This window comes from Schistocerca americana, chromosome 1 (genome assembly GCF_021461395.2).
Source record: "Schistocerca americana isolate TAMUIC-IGC-003095 chromosome 1, iqSchAmer2.1, whole genome shotgun sequence".
In the NCBI taxonomy this organism is placed as follows: Eukaryota; Metazoa; Arthropoda; class Insecta; order Orthoptera; family Acrididae; genus Schistocerca; species Schistocerca americana.
Window position 1 is genome coordinate 891664661 of NC_060119.1, and position 17834 is coordinate 891682494.

General features: G+C 43.5%; 1 protein-coding gene across 3 annotated transcripts in view; it reads right to left on the minus strand.

The window, feature by feature from the left end:
• Window positions 1–17834, minus strand: part of LOC124614461 — a 153717-nt gene that overhangs the window by 97941 nt on the left and 37942 nt on the right. For all 3 annotated transcript variants that reach the window (XM_047142947.1, XM_047142946.1, XM_047142945.1), the window contains exon 2: window positions 15026–15198. In XM_047142947.1, the coding sequence (XP_046998903.1) occupies window positions 15026–15197 (172 nt within the window). In that variant the 5' untranslated portion in view covers window position 15198. The remainder of the gene's footprint in view (window positions 1–15025; window positions 15199–17834) is intronic.

The window sequence follows — 17834 nt, forward strand, 5'->3', positions numbered from 1 at the left end:
TACAAGCATGTAATCAATGGAGATGTAACAAAACTCTCAATCTCTAGTTACTTCACACGAAGCACTGGTAAGTCTAAGCAGTACTGCATAATCCGAAGAGCATTCACACAACTTCATGCAGTCCGAATGGAGTGCAAACAGCGGTCTTGGGTATACCTTCTGGTGATGAAAGGCATGGTGAGGTTGATCATGGAGAAAACAGTCTTACCATAAATGTGTATATGTGGCACAGAATATCAGGTATCGTTCTGGCGTTAAAATTAACAAGAGATGGTACCCGTTATTTTTTTTTTGGAGTATACAGAGCCGAGAGGTTTAGTTACTATTTGAAGGGGGAAAGATCCATAGTTCTAACACAAAAGAGAACTCTAGCTTTGCCATCTTTAGTTTTTTTATTATTTTACTTTTTTTTCATATACACAATGAGGCTATGTGCAAACTAGCGGTACTCGTGTAGTGACAAAGTAACGTACCGTTGAGTGTCTTACCAGTGCTGGGGTAGGCGATAACAGGTGATTTCAGGGAACTGATGAATCACCTGCAATCACTATGATGCAAGCATGATTAGGTAACTTGTAGAATCAAGGACGTATCAAACTGTGAAGATATGGTAGGAGGCTATAAATAGATAACAAGTTCACTCCAACAATCTGATACAGGACATCAGCAACAATCAAGCTTCAGACCAATTCTTATCGGAGATTGAAGTTTAGACGTAAGGTGATGTAACCGTAAGTCTTAATGGAAGATCTATTCTCAGTATATAGGTGATTGCCATTAGTATTCTGTGGGGAAGATGAGACTTTGTAGGGATATGAAATGGAATTCTCACATAGGCTTAGTCGTGGGTAAAGCAGGTGATATAATTTGGTTTATTGGTAGAATACTGGGGAAAGTGCAATCAGTTTACAAAAGAGATTGCTTACAAATCATTCTTGCGACCGTTCTAGAATATAGTTCAAGTGTGTCGAACCAGGGGATATTGAAAGTTTATCAACAAATTTTTCCAAGACAATCTATCAACAAATTTTCCAAAACTGGCTTTAAATGATGACTCTAGAAATATACTACAACCCCTATATATCACTCAGATAGGGACCGTGAGGATAAGATTAGAATAAATACTGCACACACAGAGGCATTCAAAAAAAAATCATTCTCCCAATGTTCCACATGTGGCTGGAACAGGAAGAAAGCCTAATAACTAATACAATGGGATGTACCCTCAGCCATGCATCTCACAGTGGTTTGTAGAATATAGATGTAGATGTAAAAGAAAGGTGAAATGAGATCAGCACTTGCATTAATGAGATATTGCAGCTGTTACAAATAGTCAATGGCTGTCCAGCTTGAAATCAGTGACCATCACGACCGATTTCCAGCAGCATTTCCCTTATCAGAGTGTGGTCGACATTTCTGAGCTTCAGCTCCAAATTTGTGATACCAGCAAATATTGTCCCAAGTGGATGAACGCTTGTTTCTGCTAGAAGAGTATTGCCATCACAATGCACATGCGAAGCACCGTATTTGTAGGGCTGCAACTTGCTAAGAAAGTTCAGCTACTTGTGCTTGCAGTGGTTACAGAGAAGTCTGTTTTGGCGGAGACAGCTATGACACCCATCAATGGAAACATCTTCAATACCTGACTAGCAGTTTGCGCGAAAGCATTGAGATCACCAGTGCATCCACATGCAAGTACAGGGTGTCCAGAAAAGGACTCCCTGATTTCAAAATTAAATGTCTCGAAAACAAAGATCGATAGAGGAATGCAGTAAACAGTATGTTTATTGTGAAAGCTGTAAGAAGTTTATACAGCAGTTTGAAATAATAGATACAAAAGCTGCTAACAGATGGCGCTGTACGCGGTACAGCTCATATCAGCATACATAAGTGAAATAATCGTATGAAAACAATCTTTGCAAACAATCACATCACAATGTTTTCAAAACGTTCACCATTGATTAGCAAAGGCAACCCTTTGTTGCACAGCTCGTACGGGTATGGCCTGGTGCGTTTGAATTTTGAATGGAAACATGTGTAGGCTCTTTCTCAGTATTTTCTGTGTGCTGGAACGCTTCAAACCAGTCTCAGATGCAATTCTACGGACGGATGACATTGGATTTCGCTGAATAATTCCAGAAACTGTGGCGATATTTTCAAGCGTAACTGTGGTTTGCTTGCGGCCAACATGCCCCACTAGATCATCAGTTACGCTGCCTGTTCGTTGAAATTTTGCGAAGAGCGTATGAATGGTTTTCGCATCGGGTCCTTTTGGAACATTAAATCGTGCTTGAAAACTTCGCCTTGTTGCCGTAGGACTCTCTTCTAACCTGTGGTACTCTACCACCAGAAAAACGCGTTTTTCAATGGAGTACATGGTTTTAATCTCTTCCTTCGGTACGCTAACCTCCTTTCACGTTTCAATAGTGGAACTGATCGCTCTGGGCTTCGGGTCACTATTTATACTAGGCATTACGTATGGCGATTACAGCGCCATCTGTTAGCAGCTTTTGTAACTATTATTTCAAACTGCTGTATAAACTTCTTACAGCTTTCACAATATACATACCGTTTACTGCATTCCTCTATCGATCTTTGTTTTCGAGATATTTAATTTTGAAATCAGGGACTCCTTTTCTGGACACCCTGTATAACAGCCGTATATTCCACAGAATATCATAATTGTGTTGCCTGCCAGTTTGTGAAGGCAACAAAGTAGTTGAGATGATGGGACACTGCCGAGTTCCTCAATGCAGAGCAAGTTTTCAGGTAGCTTAGTTTATGACTGTGACAATTGCATTATAAGTGTGTGCTAGATAGTCTTATCTTCCAATGCTTGGCAGTGAAACCAGGATGTCCTCTACTTCCGTAGCCATTGGCTCATTAAGTGCAGCCACCGGATAACTGTATGAGCTTTGTCGAGGGACGTTGCCCCAGCAAATTATGGCCCCAAGGCAAATTGGCTTCTAGGTGGATAAAACACAGTACAGGATTATTTGACCAGCAAGGTGGTGGTTTCACACCAATCTAAGGATCATGTTTGCTACCAGGAAGTTAATGTTTGTCACGGCTCGCGTTGATTATGTGATGTTGCTCACAAGTGATTTTGCATGACCCAGTTGATACAAAAGCTTATGTACAGTTTTATTGCTCTGATGCACAATTCAATTCTTCCGCATGCTACGTTATCGTTCTGACACGATTCAAAAAAAGTGGAGTCAGCAAATGTTGTGTGTAAATGCCATGAACTGCTACATGCGAAAGGGAGAGATGTTAGATATACTTGGGTGACAAATTGGCAGTATGGCTGCATACTGGTTGAAGAGTATTCTTCCTTTCGGTACAGTAGTAACCAGCTTTGATTTTCCTTTGTCAGAATTCCGACAGACTCTCTCAGTGTGGTCATGGAAGAGTAACAATTGATAGAATTCAGAACTTCTGCCTTAGTCTCCTGCTTTCTTCACTCGAAAGACCTTTGCTCTTGCTACTCAAAATGCTGCAAGGTTTTATGCTGACAGCCTGCACCTTAATCTTCAGAATTCCTTACTCCATCACAGCACACACAATCTTCTAAACTGACTAGACTCTGGGAAGGATTATTCAATGCCTTGATAAATCTAAAGTAAATCATCTAATGGACATAGCTGCATTTTTCAAACATGCCCACTGAATATATAGCCTCCAGATCGAATCAAATTCTTTTCATAATTGCCAATACAAATCCAAAAGCACATCTAACAAACAATTTAAACTCTTGTCGGATACTTAACCAACTCAAAATTACAAGAACATCCTAGAAACAAATACAGAAAAAACATAACCTAAGACTATAATCTCTTCAAACATTGGCCAAACACCACATTAGCAATTGTGGGTTCATTGAAAGTGGTACCTCTTTTGGTTTTCACTAAGCACAGAACCAGTTCATCTAGCCAGTTGGTAGTGCAAATATATTGAATGAGCAGTCTTTATTGTCATGAAGTTCCATTTATACACAAACACCAAGCTCTAGCAGGAGCCAAAATATTTTTCTCGGGAAAAAAGGCAAGATTAATCGAGAACCGAAGCACTTCAAAATTAGGATCTGGCATTTACGTGTAACCGTACAGCCACCTATATAGCAATGTATATGAAATCATAAAGTCGCATTTACACCGAGTTTAAAAACTAATTTCTGTTTGCAACTTTTTCTGCAACATCGTTCGCTGTTTGTCCCCCCCCCCACCAATATTAGTAAAACATACTTCCACATATACATTCACATTGTCTGCTACACAATTTCACACTGTGTATTCCCATCAAGAGCTACACTATGACAAGTGAAGAGAAAGAATTAATGATACTCGAGGAATTTTTTTGAAAGATATAGCTGCCATCGGTGGACAAAAACATAATACAGGAAGTGTGGCACAAGTGACACGCTGCGTAAACTGAATTTGGAAGACATTCTGGTTTTTGTAACTTCACTTGGATACCACCATTCAATTCTGAAATTCTATATTAGAGAGCCAGTTCTTTCAAAGAAAGACACAAATTACAGAAAAGCAATTCCTGTGAAGACTTGCTGTTACCCTTTGTTTTTTAGCAATAGGAGATTCTTATCGAAGCCTTGCATATTTATTCCACATTTTCAAGCCAGTCATATCTCAAATAGCTCCTGCAGTCGGTGAAGCTTTGGTTGAAGGGATGAAGGATTATGTAAACATAATTCAGTAACATTAATAGCATCAAAACACACATCTAATTGATCAATTGATCATATATTTATATTTATTTAAAATAATTTTAATATGAAATTAAAGAAAACTAATTCAGCTTCAACGTCAGCCACACTTCCAATGAATGTAACAGGTTAATCTATAGCTGATGATCATCCTGTCATATACATGTTTACTACTGGCTGCTGCCTCCAACATACATCATTTCTGCCTCCACAAAGCTCTCTCTCTCTCTCTCTCTCTCTCTCTCTCTCTCTCTCTCTCTCTTTTTATCGCACTCTCATTAGGCAATAGCTCGCGTAACTTGGTGACTACAAATTTTTTCAAAGTCAGATAATGAATCACGTTTCCTTGTTGCTGCAGTATTGAAAAATTAGACCTTTTTTTTTTATCAATGTCACTGCTTCTAGTGCCAAGCAACACAGCATTTTTGCAAAAAGTCATGCTTCTGCTTAACATTTTAATAAATTTGACAGTGAACATTCATTTAGTGCTAGCAGGCATCGAATAATGTTCCTTTGATCTGTACTGACACAGTCAGTAAACACTGGTTTTGTGTTGGCATCATGTTGCGAACATCAATAGTCCAAAATGAGATTTTCACTCTGCAGTGGAGTGTGCACTGATATGAAACTTCCTGGTAGATTAAAACTGTGTGCCGGGCCGAGACTCGAACTCGGAACCTTTGCCTTTCGAGGGCAAGTGCTCTACCAATTCTTTTTTTTTTTTGGTGTGGTTTTAGGGCGCACAACTTCAACGGTCATTAACGCCCAGACTACGTTAGGAATGCACCGCGAGGCACAAGTTTAAAACAGCAACTAAAAGGAAAAACACGATAAAAGATCGACAGGCATAGGATTAAAAAAACAGCATAATCAAATTTCCTTAGATAGGTTGGTCAAGTTGATAAAACGAAGAACGCGAGCAGCTGCTCTTGGGTCATCCGCTAAAATGGCATCAAGAGTACATGGTGGGCCAAGATCAAGACGCAGTGTAGTAAAATCCGGACAGGACGTTAAAATGTGGCGGACCCTCAGCAATTGCCCACATGGGCAGAACGGCACCGGCGCAGCCGTCAGCAGATGGCGATGGCTGAACCAGCAGTGTCCAATTCGTAACCGGGCCAAAACTACCTCCTCCCGCCGAGAGGGGCGTGAGGAGGACGTCCAAGCCGCGGGAAGAGGTTTCAAGGCCCGAAGCTTGTTGTCGTAAGTGCAGCCCAATCGGCATGCCATAGCGATAAAATCCGCCGACAAATGACCCTGCTACAATCTGATGAAGGGACACAACAAGAAGCTGTCCGAGGCTGGAGAACCGCAGCCTTGGCCGCGGCATCTGCAGCTTCGTTCCCAGGGATACCGACATGGGCAGGAACCCATATAAAGCTAACCGGAGAACCGTCGTCCACCAGCTGCTGAAGAGAGCGTTGGATCCAGTGCACAAAAGGGTGAACCGGATACGGATCACTGAGGCTCTGGATGGCGCTCAGGGAATCGGAGCAGATGACATAAGCAGAATGTCGGTGGTGGCAGATATAAAGAACAGCCTGGTAGAGTGCAAAGAGCTCAGCTGTGAAGACCGAACAATGGTCATGGAGCCGGTATTTGAAACTTTGTGCCCCGACAATAAAAGAACAACCGACCCCGTCATTGGTCTTAGAGCCATCTGTATAAATGAAGGTCATATTAATGAACTTCGAACGAAGTTCGACAAAACGGGAGTGGTATACCGAACCGGGGGTAACCTACTTTGGGAGCGAGCTGAGGTCAAGGTGAACGCGAACCTGAGCCTGGAGCCAAGGTGGCGTGTGGCTCTCGCCCACTCTAAAGGTTGCAGGGAGTGAAAAATCAGGGTGTTGAAGGAGGCGACGAAAGCGAACTCCAGGGGGTAGCAGGGCACAGACATACAACCCGTATTGACGATCGAGAGAGTCGTCAAAAAAGGAACGATAGGACGGGTGGTCGGGCATTGACAGTAGCCGACAGGCATACCGACAAAGCAGTATATCGTGCCGGTAGGGCAGTGGCAATTCACCGGCTTCAGCATGAAGACTCTCAACGGGACTAGTATAAAATGCTCTGATCGCAAGACGTAAACCCCGATGTTGTATGGAGTTGAGGCGGCGTAAGATGGACGGCCGTGCAGAGGAGTATACGAAGCTCCCATAATCCAGCTTTGAGCAGACGATCGACCGATATAGGCGAAGTAGGACGGTTTGATCCGCTCCCCACGACATACCACTGAGAACACGGAGGACATTTAGAGAACGGGTACAACGGGCAGCCAAATAAGACACATGTGGAGACCAGCGAAGTTTCCTGTCAAATGTAAGACCTAAAAATTTTGTTGTCTCCACGAATGGGAGAGCAACGAGACCGAGTTGTAAGGACGGTGGGAGAAACTCTTTGTAGCGCCAGAAGTTAATACAGACCGTCTTCTTGGCAGAAAAACGGAAGCCATTGGCGACACTCCAGGAGTAAAGATGGTCAAGAGAATGCTGAAGACAGTGCTCCAGGAAACATGTACGCTGCGAGCTGCAATAGATGGTAAAATCGTCCACGAAAAGGAAGCCTGATACATCAGCTGGCAGGCAATCCATTATTGGATTGATCGCTATGGCGAAGAGAGCGACGCTCAAAACTGAGCCCTGTGGCACCCCATTCTCCTGGCGAAAGGTGTCCGACAGGACAGAACCCACACGTACCCTGAACTGTCGATCCATTAAAAAGGAACGAATAAAAAGAGGGAGGCGACCGCGAAGGCCCCATGTATGCATGGTGCGGAGAATGCCCGCCCTCCAACAGGTGTCATAAGCCTTCTCCGAATCAAAGAACACAGCCGCGGTCGGGCGCTTCCGCAAGAAGTTATTCATAATGAAGGTCGACAAGGTAACCAGATGGTCAACAGCAGAGCGGCGCCTACGAAATCCACATTGTACATTGGTAAGTAGGCGTCGAGATTTGAGCAGCCAAACCAAACGAGAGTTAACCATTCGCTCCATCACCTTACAGACACAGCTGGTAAGCGAGATGGGTCGATAACTGGAAGGCAAGTGCTTGTCCTTCCCCGGCTTAGGAATTGGTACAACAATAGACGCGCGCCAGCATGCGGGAACATGTCCCTCAATCCAGATGCGATTATAAGTACGAAGAAGGAAACCTTTACCCGCAGGAGAAAGGTTCTTCAGCATCTGAATATGAATAGAATCAGGCCCTGGAGCGGAGGACCGTGACCGGGCAAGTGCATTTTCGAGTTCCCGCATGGTGAAAGGGGCATTATAGCTTTCACGATTCGAGGAGCGGAAGTTAGGTGGCCTAGCCTCCTCCGCCTGTTTTTGGGGGAGGAAGGCAGGGTGGTAATGAGCGGAGCTCGAAATCTCTGCGAAAAAGCGGCCGAAGGCATTGGAGACCTCCTCAGGGGCCACAAGGACGTCATTCGCGACCGTCAAGCCAGAAACTTGTGAGTGGACCTTAGTGCCAGATAGACGGCGCAGGCTACCCCAGACAACAGAAGGAGTAAAACTGTTGAAGGTGCTTGTGAAAGCAGCCCAGCTGGCTTTCTTGCTTTCTTTAATAATACGACGGCACTGCGCACGTAATCGTTTATAAGTGATACAATTCGCCATTGTAGGGTGGCGTTTAAAGGTGCGTAAAGCACGTCGACGAGCACGTAAAGCGTCTCTACATGCTGCGGTCCACCAGGGGACCGGTACGCGATGTGGAGAAGAAGTAGTGTGAGGGATGGAATATTCAGCAGCAGTGAGAATGACTTCCGTGAGGTGTGCGACCTGACTATCGCAGCTTGTGAAGGTTTGATCCTGAAAGGTCACCCTGGAAGAGAAGAGCCCCCAGTCTGCTTTGGAGATGTTCCAACTAGCTGAGCACGGAGAGGGGGTATGATGCAGGAGATGGATGACACACGGGAAGTGGTCACTCGAATATGTATCAGAAAGGGCATACCACTCAAACCGGCGTGCAAGTTGGATAGTACATATAGAGAGGTCTAAATGGGAATAGGTGTGAGATGTGTCCGAAAGAAAAGTAGGGGCGCCAGTATTGAGGCAGACAAGATTGAGCTGGTTGAAAAGGTCTGCTAACAGGGAGACCCTCGGGCAGGATGCTGGAGAGCCCCAAAGGGGATGGTGGGCATTGAAGTCTCCAGTTAACAAAAATGGTGCAGGTAGCTGAGCAATAATTTGCATCATGTCTGCCCTGGTAACGGCAGACGACGATGGAGTGTAAATGGTACAAACAGAAAATGTAAAAGTGGGGAGAGTAATTCGGACGGCAACTGCCTGCAGGCCGGTGTGCAATGTGATGGGATCGTAGTAAATATCATCCCAGACCAGCAACATAACCCCTCCATGAGCCGGAATACCTACCACAGGGGGTAGGTCAAAACGCACAGAGGTGTAGTATGCCAAGGCAATGTGATCGCATGGGCGTAGCTTCGTTTCCTGGAGGGCTACGACGAGCGGACGGTGCAAGCGGAGCAGCAACTTCAAGTCCTCTCGGTTGGAGCGAATGCTGCGAATATTCCAGTGAATAAGTGCCATCGTGAGAAGAAAAGGAAGATGAAGTAAGAGGTCACCTCGAAGGCCGCTGAGGGCCTGGCTTCGAGCGAGTACTGCTGCTGCGATCAGTAGGCGGACAGTCATCGTCCATTGGTTCTATAGGTTCATCAGCCATCTCGTTAAGATGGCCGGGAGGAGGAGCTTCCTCCGCCGGTGGACGGCCAGATGTTCGGCTACCAGCGGTGCGGCCAGGCGAAACGGATGACGGCCTGGGGCGGCAACCGCTGGGTGGCGCAGGAGAAGAAATGCGCCGTGGCGGAGAAGGAGAACTGTGCTTCCTATGAGCCTTCTTGGAAGGTCTTTTAGTGGAAGTACTGGTCGACGGCTGGGAGTTCGAAGTACGTAGGTTCCTTCTTGAGGGCCCATGCATCTGACTTCTGGGTCTTCGTCTTGGCAGAAGCTGATGAAGGTGCTTGTGTTGGAGGGGTGACGGGAGGAAGAGGAGACGTCGACCGCGCGATCTTAGCACTGGCCGAACGGATGACAGTGGTGCTGAAGGTCAGATCGCATGTCTGCGTCGCCACCTCCCTGGTAGTCCGAGTAGAGGCGAGGACATTGCTGTATGTTCCTGCTGGGAGCAGCATGGGCTTCCTACTAGCAAATAGCTTGCGAGCAGCCGAGGTGGACACTTTCTCTTTGACCCGAATTTCTTAGATACAGCGTTCTTCCTTGTAGATGGGACAGTTGCGGGGGCGGAGAGGGGGCAGAGGGGGCAGAGGGGGCAGAGGGGGCAGAGGGGGCAGAGGGGGCAGAGGGGGGAGAGGGGGGAGAGGGGGGAGAGGGGGGAGAGGGGGGAGAGGGGGGAGAGGGGGGAGAGGGGGGAGAGGGGGGAGAGGGGGGAGAGGGGGGAGAGGGGGGAGAGGGGGGAGAGGGGGGAGAGGGGGGAGAGGGGGGAGAGGGGGGAGAGGGGGGAGAGGGGGGAGAGGGGGGAGAGGGGGAGAGGGGGTGGGGGAGAGGGGGTGGGGGAGAGTGGGAGGGGGGAGGGGGAGGGGGGTGAGGAGGACTTCACTGATTCTGTCTCCGGGACTGAGGATGTGTGTGGAGCCCTATGACCAGCTGTTTTTGGGCTCTTCAGCCACTGGCAGGTGTCATCTTTCCCACTAGCAGAAACCTGGGAAGGGAGTGACCCAAGAGACCCCTTCCTAGCGAGAGGAGTCTAAGAAGACTTACGCTTCTCCGGCGCAGAAGTGGGGACTGATATCCCCCGTGGTTGCGGGGTGGGGGGTGTTGCACCCCAAGTAGGTGGTGCAGTTGCAACAGGGAGGGAAGTGCCCCTCCCACCATCAAGGGGGCAGGTGTAGTCTTCCGGCTCAGAGGCGACCTGGGTTGGCGGAGCTGATAGTGCCAGACTGTTGTAGCGGCGGCATAAGACGATGTCATACACACAGGATGGAGGCATTCAAATTTTCTCTTAGCCTCAGTGTAGGTCAGTCAGTCCAGGGTCTTGTACTCCATGATTTTTCTTTTTTCTGGAGAATCCTGCAGTCAGGCGAGCAAGGCAAATAGTGCTCTCCATAGCTGACACAGATGGGAGGCGGAGCACATGGAATATTGGGATGTGATGGGTGTGCGCAATCTCGACAGGTGACACTGGAAGTACAGTGTGAAGACATATGGCTGAACTTCCAGCACATAAAGCACCACATTGGGGGAGGGATATAGGGCTTTATATCACAGCAGTAGACAATCACCTTGACCTTCTCAGGTTATGTATCACCGTCGAAGGCCAAGATGAAGGCACCTGTGGCAACCTGATGATCTCTCTGACCGCAGTGGACACACCGAAGGAAATGTACACCTTGCCGCTCTAAATTGGCGCGCAGCTCATCATCAGACTGCAAAAGAAGGTCCCTGTGAAATATGATACCCTGGACCATATTTAAGCTCATATGGGGCGTGATGGTTACAGAAACATCCCCCAGCTTGTCACAAGCGAGTAACGCCCATGACTGGGCAGAGGATGCTGTTTTGATTAAGACTGACCCAGACCTCATTTTGGACAAGCCCTCCATCTCCCCAAACTTGTCCTCTAAATGCTCAACAAAAAAAGCTGAGGCTTCACTGTCATGAAAGATTCCCCATCAGCTCTCGAACATACAAGGTACCGGGACAAATAATAGCCACTGCCATCCTTAGCCTGATGTCCCTCCTACGGTGTTGCCAGGGAATGGAATGATTTGGGCTCGTACTTCCGTGCATTGAAGTGAGCCATGATCGCTTAGAGACTGCTGGTTTTTGACCACCTGCCGGGAGTCCCAATGCCCCAGGGTGACGGGCATCTACTCCTCAGCATACGTGGGGAGTTAATGGTGCAGGCATCAGCAGAGCGATCCCTGTGTGATCAGGGGGCTACAGCCAACAAGGTACATGGCGGCCCCACCACAACAGACTGCTACTGTGCTGGATATCAGATGCAATCAAGCAAACAAGTACATTATCATCATTAGTGTAGAAAACAATACTGCACAGTTGATGGAAAAATATGCACCCAGGAGGGTGACCTCACACAACAGTTGCAGAATGAGCAAAAGTGCAGATCCATTTCGACGAAGGATGGAAAAGGTCTCAGCGCATGATGGACAGGATGAACCATGTAAGGTGCCCTCCCCAATGGGCTCGCTCTTCGGGAAAATTTTGAAAAATGGAAGTCACACCTTACAAGGGACCATCACATAAAGGCTGAAACGTGTGAGGCTCCTTTTTAGTCGTCTCATTCTACAGGCAGGAATACCTCGAGCCTATTCTAACCCCCGGACCCGCAGAGGGTCAGCTGACTGGGTATACAGTGCTACTGATCACGGGAAGGAGCCTTGTGACGGTGTAGGAGGCCCGCTAAAGTACCATGCTATAAAACATAATCTTTCCAGACCAAATACAGCTGTGATTTAGAATGCTGAGGATTTTATGAGAGTCGTGAAATCTTACACATCCACAACCCTCACTTTTGTCCAAAGAGGAAATCTGAGAATTCCGTGAGCAGTAAAAAGAAGAATGGTCCAAACAAACTACTCCTGTGAAAGGAATTCAAAAGACACATTTTTGGACTCAAAGTGATGGGTGAACTCGTACTGTTCACACTTTAAAGAGCAAGAAAGAAGAAATTTCATGCGTTCAGCCTACACTTCAGAAACAGCAGGATAATATTCAGATTCACAACCTGAGAAGGAGAATGTTTGTGGCGTGTGTGTGTGTGACTATGACTGGTGCATTGCAGAGATTATAGACACCAACTATGAGTTAAACGAAATTGTAGTGAACTTTATGCTACCACATGGACCAGCTGCTGGATATAGGTTTCCAGTGAAGGACAGCAACAACACCATCAGTGCTCACTTCTTGTTCACAAAGTTTTGAAGATTGTATAAGTGCTCCAGTTCCTATTGGTTTAACAGGATGGCATCACTCTATACCGAAGGAAGATACTGAAGCAGTGGAACGCACTTTTAGTTCACTGACTGGCTAATTTCAGTTCAAAACAGAGTGCATAGAAGTTGTATAAACTGAAGCCTTTAAGTCTTTGGACCTTTCACATACATTTTGGAACCATTTAAAATACTTGAAAAATGAGTCTCTTACTCATCTTTCAAAACTGAAATTATGTTAAGTAAGGCTAGGTTTCGATTTTTTTGAGCCTGTTATGTGATAACGTGATAATCTAACAGGTTTTAGGTATGGCAAAAATTTCAATTGTTTATAAAACCTGTTCAACCTAAAAGTGGAAGCTCTCATTTTCAGGGAATGTAGAACTATATGGTTCTAATCAGCAGAAAAAGAATCAAAAATTTTCTGGATTGGCATTTTCGACAAAAAAATCCACATATTATAAAAAAGTTCAAAATGCCATAGTACAAGAACTTTGACAGATAAGTCCAAATGGAGGATTCCTTTGTAATCATAAAGTAATTATGTTTCAAATAAAAGAAAAAACCAACAAAATATCTAGAACTGTTCCAGAGACACAGCATTTTAAAATTTTTCCGAAATTATTATCTTCAAAATGGCATGCGCAGTGTCATCTTTGGAGGGCTGATCTCTGAGCAGAAATTTTTTTGGAGAAAACCAAAAAATGTGTGTTCCTTACCTAGTCCTCCATTTTAACAAATGTTAAATTCAATAACTCCCCGAGACTATGCAGGTAAGATTTTTCCCTAACCTGCCTGAACTGATATGGACTTTGCCAGCTGTGAACAACATTGCAGGACATGTTTCGAACTCAGTGTAAACAAATCTTAATACATAACTGCAAAGCCACTGAACTAATTATATTTGTATAATGCATGTTTGACCATCAGCTATTTTTATTTTAAACCCCAATATAAAACAGTTTTAGCCAAAGACCATCTTCACGCATACCAAAAAATAAAGTAAAATAAAAAATTATTACATGTAGTGAACAGAAAATATTACAAATTCTGATCCAAGAAAGTGCAAAATATACATGAATACTTACAAGGTTGAAACAGTTTAAGCCACAAGATCACATCTGTCATTACTTAAATAATAGCCATGTCTCGTGTCGAGCATGTCATGAATTCCAGAATACAACACAGGACTTTTAGAAGCAAACATACTAATAACAAGTGTAAATAGAGCATTACTGAAGAGACATTCAGAAGTATAAGTATTACACAACCCATGCATATGATAGTGGTAGTGGTGAGTAACATACTTTACCCAATGCAAAATTTTAGCTAAAAGGCATTAGAGGCTGAGCTGTTAAGTAAAGCCAAATTTGGGCAGCAGATTGGTTATACTGTGGTTATTTACCCCCTTCCTTTCTTTATGGTGTATTAGTATTACTGACATACTAGGCCTCTAATTAAGCACTTTTAACAAAACTTTATTTACATATGATGTTTTTCTCTAAATGCAGTCGATATTTTACAGTAATTGTTCACTACTAAAACTTGGATGCATATGAATGCTGAGTGACATTTCAATCTATTTCTGAACACTGTATTTTAGCTTGTTTTTATGTTATGGACACTATTTTCATTACATTTATGATACAATTGACATTTGTTTATACACATTTCATTGAGTGTACGCAATGATTAAAATACTGTTTAACTTTAGGGTTCTATAATGCTTTTTACCTCGTCTAGTACGATCGCTGTTATTCTATGTTTCGGGATAACAAGTTCATTTTCTGTTTACAGATGTAACTATACCAGAGATGATCACCAAAGATAGTCCAGTCCTGTGCATTTAGCAAGAAATTTTGTCATTGAGGTATTTTCATACCATACGACAAAAATACTTTCTGAAGATCTTTGACCAACTCCTCAATGTTTTGTACAATTATAATACTTCTGATCTCTTCAGTATTGCTCTGTTTATGCTTGTTATTGATATATTTGTTTCTAAAAATCCAGTATCGTATACTGGAGTTTGTGAAATGCTCTACACATGAGACATGGCCCTTGTTCAAGTAATGACAGATGTGGTTATGTGGCTTAAACTGTCTTAAACCTGCAAGTATTCATTCCTCGGAACAGAATTTGTAACATTTCCTGTATACTACATGTAATTTCTAATATATATAGAATCTGTGAATATGGTATGTGACAAACTGGTCGATATTTGAGTTTAAAATAAACAACAGCTGGTGGTAAAACACGCATTTTACACATTACTTGACAGCTGTTGACAGTCACCTTCCAAAAATGTTCAAATTATATTTATTTCCACAGACACAAAAATTAATATTACGGGACAAATAATATATACATACCTTGCATAAGAGCTACATTAAGTTTGACCGGTTTGTCCCAACTCTTATGTGAGGACTGAGCACCATTAGAATTTTCATCTGAGGAACTGGGTTTAACTTCTGGTTGCGAAGCAGGATATTTTGCTAGGTCTTGCAAACTTCTCATTTGTTGCGAAGCAGGTCCACAAGCCATCCTGATAAATAAATATGACAGAAATGAACATTATTATAAGTATCTACGACAGCTCTGTAAAATGTGTTAGCTCAGTGCTGTCAAGTATTTGTGACTGCTCTGAAAGACATATCTTAAAACTACTCTTGAGGATACAAGCATCACAACAACAGAGCCCTTACCATGTTTGGAAGAAATGTTGAGAAGCCAGTGACAAGTTACAGCTTATAGCTAGTGTATGAGCCACACTTACATCGTTCAATTGTAGCAACCTCATCAGAGAAATGCAGGTATCCATGTCCAACACACACGGACAGCTGTCAAATCACCCAAATATTTATACTAAAGGCTAGCATATTTGGCAACTCATTGGTTGTGTATTTTGTTGGTTTTAGCATCATCAATACGTTCCATATGAACAAAGTCTGTTTTCTCACCGTCATATCATTATGCAACATAAAATCTTCAAGATTGCAAGATATGAGCATCACAGTTTATGGAAATTAACTGATCTCTAGTCACATTCTGGAGTCTACCCAACAAAATTGCTCATACACAGTTTTTATAGGTTGCTGATGCCTTAATGTAGATGACAGTTCAGGTGAACAGATCTATTGCTCTCTCAGATATTATTCTAATACTGTCCAGGCAATAACCTCTATTATACCGAATATTGTGGAAGACTTAAATCTGATTTGTTTCTGAAGAACACTTTCTTCTTCACAAGCACCTAATCTATTTTTCTGCAAGCTTTGGTATTTAGCATAAATAAAACGAAAAGATTCTAAATGAATGGCCTATATCTACTGAAAATTCACAAGCAATCAGGTGATTGCAAAAGGCACAAAATAATTACTAGCCCATTCTGTATCCATTTACATATCCTGAAAAGGAATAACACCATTAATATTAATAAATTAACAATTAACTATGCCTCAAACTAATTTTAACACTGTGAGCCACGTGTTATACGTTAGTAAAAGGGTGGCACACAAATGTGTGTTCCTTGGCAAATGTGTGAAGAAATAGAACTGGAATTTTTAATGTGATGGCAACATACTTTCCTGAATGAGTCTTAATTATCTGTCATGGTCTTGTGAAGGCCTTTGTACACGTCAGGAACTGCACATTTTTTTCGGTGAACTTTATTGATTCTTTCATTAATTTCAATTTATTAAGCCCCTTAATTAGCCATATTGAAGGTGAATCATGGAAGTGTCTCGAAGGATATTACTTCATTTGAGAAACTAGTCCAACACTCAGGCCAAATACTTTAAACGAATCAGCCTACTCTTCTTTTCCACGAAGCACTAGTAATCAAGAACAGGTATCAGCTTAGCCAAGAATTTGAAATGCATTATCCTGAGTAATCTGGACACATTACGTCACTGTCAAAGTTGTGTCTGCTCTGAAAGTCCACTGTTAACCAACTGACCACTATCATTGACGAAGCATTCTAAAAATGTCATTTGTAGCTCATCTAATTCACTTGGGCTGGCTTCGCTACACAATTATTTAACCTGAAAGAACATCACCAACCAAACCAATTTTTTTTAGCCGTTTTCATCTGTTGCAGGGAGAACTATCAGAAATTATAAACTGTTTGGTGGTGGTGGTGTTGGGGAGAAGGATGGAGGAGGAGTAAAAAGAGGGGAGGAATGCAAGGGTGAAGAAATGGTTGTACTGCTGTAGGATTTGCTTAACTCAAAAACAGTGTCGCCACCTATAATTGATTTTAATAACAGCAAAGATCGAGCTGATTTACTACTGCTGTAAAGACTTGCTGAAAAACTACTCATGCATACATCAAATTATCTGATACCAGATAAGAAATTACAACTCTTGCTGCTAGCTAGCAATTGTGTGTAGGCAAGCGTCTACAAGAAAAATAGGCTCACAGATACCATTAACACACACTGTGGAATTAAGCCTTCCCCAGGTACCTAGCTGCCAAACAGATATTCAAATAAGAAAGATGAGGCACCAACAATCAAGAACAGGTATCAGCTTAGCCAAGAATCTAAGATGCATTATCTCGAATAATCTGGAAAAATTAGGAGCACATTACTGTGCTCACAAATGTGGAATTTGTTGAGATTGTGCATTGGCATGAATGGCCTTGGCTGCTGTGTAGTACCACCTGCACAATCTGGCACTGACCATGATTATCCTTTTCCTAAGTCAAACCGTTCAATTCCCAGGTAGCTTATTATGCTGCAAAATAGTGCATTATACTAAAATACCTGGGAACTGAACAGGGTGACTTAGAAAAAGGCTAACTTTGGATCAGTGCCGGGCTGTGCAGGTGGTAACACACACACAGCATTGACTACACTTTAATGGGGGGGGGGGGGGGGGGGGGGAGGGTTAAATGTAGGTTTGTAGATATATTAGCTGTGAAGGCACAAGAGCCACAAATATATGACAGAATTACTGCTATCGGAGAGACTCTGCCTACACTTTTTTGGGGGAGGTGTAGTATCTTCAAACTGTAATAGAGATTCATTTTAATGAAATACAGTCAATTGTTGAACCACATGACAGGCAATGTGACATGTACAGTAAGTTTTCTGCAAAAATATGCTATTTTGGCAGACTGCAGTTAAGTGTTACTGTTTTGAGAAGTAAAGAAAATGATCGATCTCTGTCACATACCAA